General features: G+C 33.4%; 2 protein-coding genes across 2 annotated transcripts in view; one reads left to right on the top strand and one right to left on the bottom strand.

Moving 5' to 3' along the window:
* Window positions 1-26: 26 nt before the first annotated feature.
* Window positions 27-5,192, bottom strand: LOC128993742 (proteasome subunit beta type-6). The gene is made up of 6 exons (XM_054417730.1): window positions 4,985-5,192; window positions 4,399-4,466; window positions 2,301-2,432; window positions 1,821-1,950; window positions 787-931; window positions 27-227 (listed from the first exon to the last, which is right to left on the bottom strand). The coding sequence occupies exons 1-6, from the start codon at window positions 5,054-5,056 to the stop codon at window positions 94-96; spliced, it is 681 nt and encodes a 226-aa protein (XP_054273705.1). The 5' UTR covers window positions 5,057-5,192; the 3' UTR covers window positions 27-93.
* Window positions 5,193-7,363: 2,171 nt separating this feature from the next.
* Window positions 7,364-12,880, top strand: part of LOC128993661 (anoctamin-1-like) — a 29,532-nt gene continuing 24,015 nt past the window's right edge. The window contains exons 1-2 of the mRNA XM_054417723.1: window positions 7,364-7,463; window positions 8,026-8,238. Of these exons, the coding sequence (XP_054273698.1) occupies window positions 8,029-8,238 (210 nt within the window). The 5' untranslated portion in view covers window positions 7,364-7,463; window positions 8,026-8,028. The remainder of the gene's footprint in view (window positions 7,464-8,025; window positions 8,239-12,880) is intronic.

Below are 12,880 nucleotides of genomic sequence, written 5' to 3'. Positions count from 1 at the left end.
TCTCATGGTTAAGAATTACAAGGAAATTTAGAGTTATTAACTTACAAATCAAAGTTTATTAATTTAGTGAGTACGAACATTAGAAAAAGCAATTCAAGAAGCGTAGCCAAAGTTAGGCAGTTGTTCTCCGAAGATAACTGATCGCTCGATGGGATTTCCATTGGCGATTACTCCGAGCCGAACAACTCCTCCACTTGACCCGTCTCTCTGCATGGCCAGTGAAATAGCTGAGGAAAGAGAAGTAAATGAACGTTTTTGTACTCTCTAAAATATCTATTAAAAATTCAATCTGTTTTTATTTTCAGTTTTTTTGTCAAACTATTTACATCTTTTTATTATATACCTAGTACTTTTACCAGTTCTAGAGATAGCGAACGAAAAGTGATTTAATTTACACACTTCTACTCAAGATGTCTACAACAGTATTTTTTGTATTATTTGCATTACCCTACTATTCATCCTAAAAACCATACACTAAATACACTCTGAATATTCTACAATTACTGTTTAACTTTATCTTCACAGTGGTGTCCGATTATTTGTGGCAGGGTGGGCAGTTATTTGTCTAACTAATATTCCATTTGATTTGAATTTTTGTAAAATGTTTTGGTTAAACCATTTTTATAATGGAGTGGGGTTAAAAAGGAGTGAGTCCTTCACAAAAAGGAAACGGAATGACTTTTTTGGTCTGTTGGCTCTTGCGCAAAATTAACAACATCCATCATTTTAAAATACAACAAAAATTTTGTTGGAAATCCACACTTTTGACAAGAGCAATAAACTCACCGTTGGTGACAAACTTCTTGATCTCCTCAACGCTCATGCCGTCTTTGAAGTTGCCGTCTATATAGCCGTAGATGTAGGTGCTGCCAGAACCTCCAATGGCGACCTTCTGACGAACACACATTCCTCCAATAGGCACAACGTACACCTGTACACACAATTGTCAGAACTCTAACGGTGTCAATGTACTCAGCATGTGTCAAAACTCTCACCTTATATAAGACAACATGGGGGATTAGACTTTTTGGTGTACGTTAAAAACGCTCCCAGGGATAAATGAATAATAGGACTGCTTTGTTACTAAGATCAGCTGGTTTTTTAGCCAGCACAAATTTATGACAAGCCAAACTGTAAAGGACAGCTGGGTCCAGTTATGAACCAACAGTCAACTGTTAAAAACGCTCCTTCCAATAAAACCGTGGTTATTCCTGGATACCACAAAAACACCATTCAGAATAGTTTAAGATGGGTTTCCTACACAACTCTTGCTCAGCTCAGAGTGAATTAAAAATAATCCATGACATAGGCATACTTTCTTATCTTGCCACTGTGATATTTTTTGGTGGAGATAGGGAAATGACAAAAGTTGCAATAACTTTTGAAGCGTAATTATTACAGCAATGGGGGTTGTATCTTTTTGTTTGGAGGAAAAGTACTATAGGCTATCATACGTCATATTTTAATCAAAATATTTGAACCATTTTTTGAAAATCCGATTTACCGTTATTGTAAGGGTTTTCATAGAACTTTTTTTTAAGAGTCTAGAGATGCCATGGATTAGTAGCCACATACCAAATTTCATTAAAATTGGACCATAGGTGTGGTCTGTAGCTCTGTAGGCTACACATCCCCGCTCACACAAACACGACTTTGAAAATAACTATTTTCGATTCAGACTTTAGAGGGACTTAAAAACGGATATAACCACCCAAAACTCAAACTCAAAAATTTTGACAAAAATGATACTTTCTCCATATAGGCTACTATGTATATGGGAGGGGGAAAAAATGCAAGACGACTATTCACAAGATTCTCACCTGTCCTCCTTTACGTTTATCCCATCCTGCGACCAGGATGCCGGCAGTCAGCTGGTCCCTGTAGCTGTAGCAGAGTTCTCGGAACAGAGCAGCTACTGACTCCACCAACGGCTCTTCCCCGGTCTCCGCTCTAAGTATAATAAAAAAGAATCAATACATTTCACGTTCAAAAGGTTAAGTTATCTGATGCTTTTGGATCGTTCCGTTATATAGTGTAATTTGTTGTTACAAATACTCTGAAAGTAAGAGTAACTGTAAGATAGCAAAATACTTTAAGGGTGTTATCAATCCACCACATTGATGAAGCCTTGTGGCAAAACAAAATATCTGTGTCACATTTGTTACTTTTACTTGTATATTCCTGAAGAAAAACTAACCGGTATCTTAGATACACTACCTGAGCTAATCTCCCTGAAAAGTAACGTCTTAATCATACATAAGAACATTGATTGATATGACTACAAATAAACCTGTACTGACCGGTAAAAGTTCATGTGGTAAGACACTATATCAGCGATGGCCTGAGTGTCGGCGCTGGAACCAGAGCGACAACAGTAGATGTAGTCTGTGACACGCGTCAGCTTGTCTGCGATACGATTGCACACGTACGAACTGGAACAACAATCAGACTTAGGTGAGATTGTAGAGTGAAACAACATGTAGTCTGACTAGGAAAAAGAAAAACACTAGTAGACCGACTTTGCTGTTAATAAGGATTTCAGGAACAGTTGACTCGGGATGTCTCACAAAGAGGTCACAATTTTGTTTTTGTAAATAGGCCTATACCAGAATTTTGGTAAACACAACAAATTTAAAATTCTACAACCAAGACAGAGGCAATGTAAAGAAAAACTGAGTCCCATTAGATTCTTATCCATTAGAACAAAATGGCCAAACATCGACATAATGGACTGTTTACAAGTAGACAGTACCTACACAATATTATTATTTCCAAAACCATTTAAAATTAATTTAAGGTTCTGAACTGTTACTGAGACAAAAATTAAAGAGGTAGGAAAGTGGTAAATCATCAATGAAATGAATTTAATCCCTGTCCCTCAATCTCGGCCCGGATGGAAATAAAACAAAAATGAAACTTGTGTTTTGAAAAATATCTAGTTTTGTTGTTCTCGGCACTTTTTTTTTATTCATACAAAATAATAAACTTAGGTGTAATTTTACATTTCTTACTTATAACCTAATTGTAGAGTTTCAACTTCATGTTGTGTTGTTTATTCCGAATCACTTTGACAATAATATTGTAAAAAGGTTAAAATACCTGTAACTGCCTCGTGATTCAGGAACAGAGGAATCACGAGGCAGTTACAGGTATTTTAACCTTTTTACAATATTATAGTAGAGTTTCAAGTTTGTGGCGAGATTTTTACGTTAGTTACAATAGCGGCATCTTCGTTGGGATACTTTTAACGAATTTTCCTATAAGGAAGTAGCTATTACCATAGGTGGCACGGTAATACATAGGCCCAGGACTAATTTACTTTTTAATTTTGATTTCCCCAAGAGGCTAAAAACACCATTCGTTCAAGTTCTTGTAGATATAAAGTTTATATATGTGTCCTAAAACACCATTCCTTATAACAAATGTAAGGCGGGATAAACTTGAATGAGTTCATGAGCCAGCATGATCGGACCATGGAAATGGGGTTTTACAAGGGGTCTTATGGGGTTAAAAAGCGTCTTTGTAAGGTTATTCATGATTGGACCATGGAAACGGGGTTTTACAGAGGGTCTTATACGGTTAAAAAGTGTTTTTGTAAGGTTATTGGTAACGGAGAAAATTCCAAAAAATGTAAATTTAAAATGTCCATGTTATTCTTATGGAGATAACTTAATTGTAAACTGTTGTAGTTTATGGATGTATTTTGATCAAACTTGGTAGACCTAAATTTACTTTACTTTAGGTCCTACACTCATTCGAATGAAAATATCGATCGATATATCGACTATTCGATAAGTTATATCGTTTGGTTAGTTAGGTAAGGTTAACCTAACCTAACTAACCAAACGATATATCGAATAATCGATATTTTCATTCGAATGAGTGTAGGACCTAAAGTAAAGTGCAGCCCAAAAATTTCTATTAATATTTTACTAAAAAACACACTTCATTAGTTTCCCTGTAGCAGCAAACCTAGGTACTCGTTAATCCTAATGTTATTTAAATATTAAATTAAATTAAAATAGATTTAGGCCTAATTAAAAATCAATTTCAGGCAGATGGAAATAAGCTTAGTTAGCAGGTTTGCTGCGGCGGGGGTATATTATTTTTAGCCTAACTTATAGCCTTTTAAGCCCTACGGCCTAGTTGTAGGGGGGTTACATTTAATGTTCACTGTAGGGCACTAGAAATAGTAAAGAACTGGTAGTCTAAAGGTTATAACGGTCTAAAGGCATTGGCAAGTCAGTAGAGGCCTTGATGATAAAGCTGGAAGGTCATTGTCAAACCATTAATGTCTAGGTCATCAGTCCAAGACGCTACTGCCAAGCTATAGTACTGAGTCTGGTAGCCTAAGAAGTACTTTAAGTTACATTTTATATGGTGTGTAAAGATACTAACCCAGTGGTTGCTCGCGAGTCAGCACCAATAACTACTCCTCCTTCGAATTCGACCGCCATAATTGTGGTCTGTAACAAAACAATGCCAATTTCATGTAATCCTTTATAGCCTACTCTAAGCTACAATAAAACCCTCTTTTAGTCTTCATTCGTAGGCTTAAGCAGCCGATATCATCAATGAATTCATGATCTTCCAGTGATGTCAAGTCAGTATTTACACTTCACAAACACTTAAGGGTGCACTTACATATCTGTTGGCACAAACAACCGAATGAGTAATATTGATTATTCGATTGTTTAATTCGATATATCGATCGATATTTTCATTCGGTTGTTTGTGCCAACAGATATGGAAGTGTACCCAACTTAAATCAGGGGAAGCCTATGATGAGTTGCATATTTCACAGTCTCTCTAAATTATTATAGGTCCTAACTGTTATAGGATTAAGTGAATTTAATGAGAACAAAACATTTTATTTTACAGAAACAACAGGTTGTAATAGTCTAATACGATTAACCCAAGTCCTTAACTTGTGGCCGTACTGAATGATCATAAGTATAAATGTTAACTTATTTATATTTCTTACCCCTGTACTTTGGGCTTCCATAAACCAATCCGGAGCAGTGGAGAAAGAACCTGAATCAACCATAGTTGCCATTTTAATGTTTTGTTAACTGGTTATCTTATATTTTATGTAAAGAGTCAGAGTGTAGTGTGGAGAGATGAACAAATTAGTCTGGGAAGTGGTAGACCTAACCTAACTTGGGGACAACAAAATCCGTACTCCGTTCCTCTCTTTGAGTCTCTTTTGTTTTCTCTCTGACTTGCAATTGCAAGTTGGAGCAATTGCAATTTTTTCAAGCAAAGTTTGGTCAGTTAATTTCTTTCCATGTAACTGCATGGTTTGCTTTATTCTACAACAACAAAAGAATCAAGAATCAAGAATTTATTGACCATTCAACAATTACATGCTATCAGTCTCGTCACAAAAAATAATTACAAAATGTTGCAAAAACGCACACATCAATAAAAGTCAAGTAGCATACAAGAAATAAATAAATTAATAAATTAGGTCTGCATCATGCATCACATACATGCATAAATTACAAGGTACATTTACATAGAATGGCTACACAGTCAGCAATGGTCTACAATAATGAATAGTCCAGATCAAAAAATTCACAAGTGTTATAAATAGGGCTGTTAACCAAAAAGTGTTTAATCCTGTCTTTAAACTTGTTTAGTGGCAGGTCTTTGATTGCAGTAGGAAGAACATTGTACAGCTTAAGTGCAGTTACCTCAAAACTTTTTAAGGTCCTGGAATAATAATTGTACTTAATAAATATGTGATTCTTTTGCCTAGTAGAGTAATTATGTAGATTTTCACATAACAATAAATTGTGGACATTCTTTTTCACATAAATTAAGCAATCCAAAACATAAATAGCTGGAAGAGTGAGTAGTTTTAACTGAACAAACAAAGGCTTGCAGTGTGCTCTAGGCCTAGTTCCACACATTATACGTACAGCTCTCTTTTGCAGGATTAGTAATTTAATAACGGAGGAGTGGTTACCCCAGAGAATAGTGCCATAGGATAAATGACTAAATATGTGAGCATGGTAAACAGTTACAAGTGCATCAATGGAAACAATCATACTCAAAACTCTAAGCAGAAAAATACCTCTACATATTCTGTTTACAACAGTGTCAATGTGAGTTTCCCATCCCAACCCAGGCTCAAGATGAATTCCCAAAAACTTAACAGGGTTTGCTTTAGCAGCATTGAGACGGCTAGAAGTAAAAAGAATTTCAAGAGTCTTTTGATCATTGAGACATAAACTGTACAATAACAAAAACTGTAGAATAAGATTATGACCATAGACAAACCAACACAAGTATTCTAAGGGAGTATGTTTTATCTATGTTATGACTGAGTAAACTTTGTATCGTTTGTATAAATAAGAAATCCTTGTTTCATATATAAATTATATTTTTATAAAGATTTGAGAGTGTGATAGATACTGATACTCCCATGATAGATGACATCCTTATGGATATATGGTTCCAATCCAAAGAAGACAATATTATAGCTGGTTTCATTCGGTGACAATAGGATCGTGTTTTAGTTTACAATTTTGTTTCCTGTTTTGAAAAATAAAATGATATAACCATAAAAAATAAACTGTATCAGCAATCTGACATATACTTCCTCCCATTAGCTTGTCAACAACCTTTATCATGGGTAAGCGATGAGAGTAACCTATGGCATTTAATTATAGGTAAAATCTCAAAAGTTTCATTGGCTTTTGAGAAGTAATTTTAACAGGAATGAAGGGATGCACTATTTTGTTTAGAATTATAAGGATTTCAATCAGAATCGGGTTTTTTCAAAAAATCAATTTTTCTATTTTTTTAATTGGTTTTTATGGGAAAATAACATAAGCTACAATAACTTTTGAACAATAATTTTTACAGCAATGGGGGGTTGCACTATGTTGTTTGAAATCATAAGTATTATCACATACTAATTTCAATCTAACCCGGTTTCATTCGAAAATACGATATTCTCTAATTTTATGGGTTTTTAATGGGAAAATAACATAATTTTTTCCATTTAGTTTCCATTCTGTTTTTCAGAAGAAACAAGTTACCTATTAACACTTTTTCATCTAATAGTTTCTAAGATAGGTACCAATGGTGGTACAGTCCATGTTTTACAATTAAATAATTAATTGTATTATTTATGCTTATTGCATATTGCATGTATAATATGTTTTCATTATTTTCCTTTGATTTTTATTTATACGAGTTTTCCATAGCTTCATGGGTTAAAATCCTAGTGTTACCACTAATGTGGTGGAGATAAAAAGAAAAAGGACCTTCACATCTGATCCTGAGACCCTCCCCCCTTAATGGCCCTTCTGCCAAACGTCAAACGTCATAAATATAAATATGCTTCATGATGTATAGAGTTGTGATGTGAAATTGTCAATTTTAAATTTATTCCTTACAAAAATACCATACTGATTCAGAATTCCAAAAAGTACTTGAACTTCTACTATTATGTTAGTAGTAATTATTTAATATAGTGATTTAACATTAGTTTTTAACCTCAAAAAGTTTGTTGGTAAAATTGATAGGTTAAATCATTTTATGTGCAATACTGGTTTTCCTTGAAACAGACCACTAATTCATGGTGATCTCGTGGATTGTTCAATTTAGTGAATTAAAGGTTAAGGTAAAGGTGAATTGTATATTTTGACTATACTGTACATAGCTTGTGTGGTGTCCTATTCATTCTTCTTGCACTGTTGAGAGGAAATAATTAATGATTAAGGGTACTGTGTATACCCACAGAGAAGTAGTTAACAAATTTTAATCTGCTAAACAAATAGTTATTGTAATTTTGATATTTTATTTTGGATGCAAAAAGGCTTATAGAGTAACACAGTGTGAAGGGTTCTATGAGAGTTTCAAACTCTTTGGTTGAATCAACTAAACAACACACCACCTCAAGTTTTTATGCTTCAGAAGGACTGTTATACTTATTTTAAACTTTACTCAAGACCAGAATTCAGATATTTTCTCTAGGCCTATTTGTGGACTTAAAGTAAAGTTATGTTTCAGTGAATGGACAATTCAGCAGAAGATGTTTACAGTGACACTATATCAAATCACTCAATACCAAGGAAGAATGATTACATAAATTTATCACGCTATACTATTTATCACAGTGCTCAAGATTTACAAGAGAAAATGATGGAAGAGGATGCATACACTGTCAAAAGCAGCCATCCTTTAAGGAAGGACAGTAGGTCAAGCGACCCAAAATCACCCAAGGTAAGAGCTTTTTCGCCTATTTTAATTCATAAAAACAAAGTCCCCAGTGAACGTACAGACTTAGTAAATTGTTGCTTGTTGATTTAGGCTATTTTATTCAAGGTGATTCAAGATCTAAAAAATGTATTACAACTAAATCCATAAATAGTACCTATAGGTTAAGTTTTGATGGATCAATGAGTAAGTTACTATGGCTTGGTGCTATAAGAAATACTTTCAAAACTAAAATAAATGAAAACTTTTTCTAATTTAAGAAATAAATTAATTTGAATTTTCTATATAGCCTACTATTAAGTAGGTAACCTAGTTTAGCCTACAGTAAGTAATATTTCCCTTAAGGATAATAGGTGAAATCACAAAGTGAGCATAGCAGTGTAGTACTAGAAATATTTATTGGCACGGTAATCAATTTGCGCACAACAAAACAGCTACTTTCCTGTTAAAAGGAACATTCATTATTATCAATGAATTTTTTCAATGGACCTATATATCAATGTTTTATTTTTCCATATCTATACTATTAAATGATGTAGCCTAAGCTATCGGCGATCGGTACAAGTAGAGAAAGTTTTTTCTTTAGTGTACCTTAATTACCTTAATTACCTCCTCCTTGACCGAGACCAGCAAAGCCGGATAGGTTGCGTCTATTTTCTATTTACACTATATACATAAAAACTTCCATAGATTGAAGTATGACCTGTATTAAAAGTACTTTGGCGGTGGATGATTTTTCCGCAGGCTTATTGACTTAAGAGTTTTTCATTAAAATAGTCTTGTAGGCTGTAGTATGGTTTCTCCCTCAACAAGTTTTTCAGGGCTGTACGAAAGGCCGTTTCCCCTTGATTTTTGATTGACGTAGGCAGGTGGTTGTAAATCTTCAGGGCAAGCGTTGGGAAAGAGTTTTTGGTTTTAGACAGCCGGCAGAACGGTATGTCCAGGTCGGAGCGATGTCTTGTACCATGGCTATGAACAGTATTTCTTGTAGGGAATTTATGTAGGTTTGCCTTCACATACTTAGGTTAGGTTATGTTATTAAAGGTTATTAAGGTTAGGTACTTAGGTTGTAGGTATGTTAACTGTTAAAAAAAACATACATTAATGAATTAAAACTTGTAATAGTATTGTAAAAGACATATCAAACAATAATAAAAACAAAATAAGAATGAAAAAAATACAGACCATTAGTATTAGTACATTGATGTTCACGATGTAATAAACATTAACATTTTAAACATTCAATTGCACTAGGCCTAGCCAGTAGATATACGGCGTGCGGCCTTGGACTGCCTCAAGTTAGGGTGGCAAGGACTATAGGCCTATTTTCTTTTGACAGTAAATCCCAAAATGACATTTTGTTAATGAAATCATAAAATTGTTTGTTTATACCGGTACTGAACACTATTTATTATCGTAGCTGTCAGCTAATATGTTTCAATCCGTTAGTATACATACTTCGGATCAAATGTCGATGTAATGGAAAAAAAAACATCGATAATAATGAATGTTCCCTTTAACAGGAAAGTACCCAAAAGGGTAATAATGTACTAATATAGGTTGTTTGTCTATACCAGGCAATTGAAAGGTTACAGTTCTGGCAGAGAACCTGCGATATATTATCGGATGAATATTGATATTATCGATTTTGATTAGGTTCAATATTTTGCTTCTAAAGTAGGCTATGTTGAATTGAGTTATGATCTGTTTAGGTTTTTATTTATGTTTAATAAATTAAACTATCAAAATAGAAAAAAAAGAAACGTTAACAAAACAAACAAAGTCTAACTTAATTCATGTACAGTAGACTACTATACTTTCTTCTTTTTTTAGTTTACAAATTTAGGATAAAATAAACAAACGACTTTATTAACGTTTTGTTATTGTTTTTATTTATTTATATCATATAGTAAAAATTAAATTTGATGTGATGTGATATTAAAAGTGAACCGAATCAAAATTGTTAATATTCTTGATTTAATCTGGTATCACAGGTTCTTTGCGGAACTGTACCCAATTGAAATGCTAGACAAATATTTATATCAATATATATATTTATGTCAATTACAATAATGTATTGTTTAAAGACTGAATAAATGACTATTCAATGACTATTCAATGACTATATCATTAAAAAAATCTTTAATATTATAAATGTGAAAGTTTGTCTGTTTGTTTGTTTGAAGTTCAATCACACATTAATTATTCGACGGATTAGGCAGAAATTTGGCATGATGATAGGTCACATTCCTGATTAACATATACCGGTAGGCATATTCTTATCTCAAAAATCCTTTCCGGCTTCGCCCCAGTGGCTCTGGAGTTTCCCATGTTAACCTTATGAGAACTCATATTTTAATGGAATTAAAGAATTTAGTCAGCTATTTCGACTAAAAAGTTTGGTTCTGTTCTATGATATGCAAAAGCATTAAAAGATATAGGATTTACCAACAAGGTGCAGCACTATTATTTTTTTTCATTTATGAAACCAGCTAATTTGAACTAAGCAGTAACAAAAAAACTGTGATACGCAATGAGAACTGTGTGTTTACACTTATGGTTATGTTTTAAATTTCACGGATAATTTGTCATATTTTGTGAATCTTTAATAATTTATTTTTTTCTATTGTTAGGGTGAAGTAGTAGAACATTATGGTTATGGTATACTATAGTATACCGTAAATTTAAAGAAGCAATTTTTATTATACTGTGTCCTCCCCCATTGCAAACGCAAAGCTTGAGTACCGGTATAACTGTACTAAGCATTTTATACTTATATGCCAATCCCGTACGAAGGACGGGTACTCTGCAGTGTTAAAATAAACTAAGAAATAACTGATCTTTAAGGTATACAAACTTAGTAGATCAACAAGGAACTTGCTAAATCTGCAGGTTTGCTGTAATGGAGGCCTTTTCTTTGCGCCGTTAACAGTACAAATTTATCTCAGATTATGCAAATTAAAATGAGCAGCATTAGCATTTTAATAGCTATTTACATTACAAGTGTAGTAAGAGCGTTTTTACATCACGCAGGTGAATGTTGTGCAACGAGCGGAAGCGAGTTGCATAATTCACCTAAGTGATGTAAACACGCTCTTGCGTAACGTGTAACCTACAAGATTTTACCTGACCCGACAATATACATGGGTTTACGTACAATATTTTTCATTATCCATTTCACTCATCTTCTAGCAGTAACGTTCTTTTACAAACAAAAGCTAGGTTAGGAAAATACTTTAAAGCATAACAATACAGCCTATAAAAATATACAGCCTACAATTTTTCTCCAATTGCTTTGAAGTTTTTGAAATCCTATCTTACAAACCGCTTTCAAAGAACTATTATTTTTAAAGATAACATCTATAACTTTTCAAAATGGAAAATGATCTATTGTGGTGTACCTCAGGGCTCTATATTGGGACCCTTGTTGTTTTTAATCTATATTAACGACCTGCCTTTTAACATAAACTCAAAGCTTGTTCTATACGCAGATGACACAACAGCTATATTAAAATCAAACAGCCCTAACAATTTACAAAATTTGATAAACCAAACTTTTGAAGATTTAAACAAATGGTTCAGAGCAAATGGTCTGAGTCTAAATTGTTCTAAAACTCAAATTGTCAGGTTCAAAACTACTCATGACAGAGAAACCATCGAATTAAATATAAATTTTCAGGGGGAAATTATTAATGAAACGTCATCTACAAAATTTTTAGGTATTCAGGTACAAAACACTTTAAATTGGGATAAATACACATCAGTTTTAGCTAATAAACTAAATACAGTCTGTTTCCAGATGTCTGTCCTGCAGCATGTTACTGACCTCAGAACAAGGATGATTGTTTATTATGCTTTGTTTGTGTCAAACATGTTGTATGGAATAGAGTTCTGGGGCAGCTGCTCAAATGCCGAAACCATTTTCAAAATTCAAAAAAAGATCCTTAGAATTATGACATTTTCAAAGCCTAGGCAATCCTGTAAATTATTATTTAGAGAATTGAAATTATTAACACTTCCGTCTGTTTATATCCTGCAAACATTAATATTTATTAAAAAAAATCTTGAATATTTTATGAATGAAAACCATAACCATAATTACTTAACACGACATCGAAATGATTTACAACTGCCCATTCATAGACTTACCTCACTAGAAACCCTTCCACAATACCTAGGGAAAAAACTGTATAATAAACTTCCTGATAATATTAAATCATTAGAATCTTTTGAAAAATACAAAAAAGAAGTTACCAAATTGCTGCTTAATAAAGGGTATTACAAAGTTGATGATTTTTTAAATGATGTATATATTTGATTTCTTAACATATTGTATAGTTATTATAGTTGTATGTATTTTAATTGTCCATGACCATTTCACCTGTTTCCCAGCTATGCTGGATCTGTAAAACGTTATGTGAAAATAAATGATTGACTTGACTTGACAATAACATTCAAGCGCACAGCTGATTTCTAGCGTTGAACGTCGTTGGCTCCATAGAGGTATATTTTTTAAGTTAAGCTCTCAATGTTATTTAAATGGGTTTCTTTACATCACCGAGTGAGTTTTTGATACTTTACATCACTCGAGAAGTAAGGAAGTTGTATACATCACGCTTGGGATAGGGAAGTTTAACATGGCGGGTTA

This window comes from Macrosteles quadrilineatus, unplaced genomic scaffold (assembly GCF_028750875.1).
Source record: "Macrosteles quadrilineatus isolate MER2022 unplaced genomic scaffold, UCM_ALF_1.0 Scaffold_1__1_contigs__length_201487025, whole genome shotgun sequence".
NCBI classification, from domain to species: domain Eukaryota; kingdom Metazoa; phylum Arthropoda; class Insecta; order Hemiptera; family Cicadellidae; genus Macrosteles; species Macrosteles quadrilineatus.
This window is presented reverse-complemented; position numbering and strand designations above follow the sequence as displayed.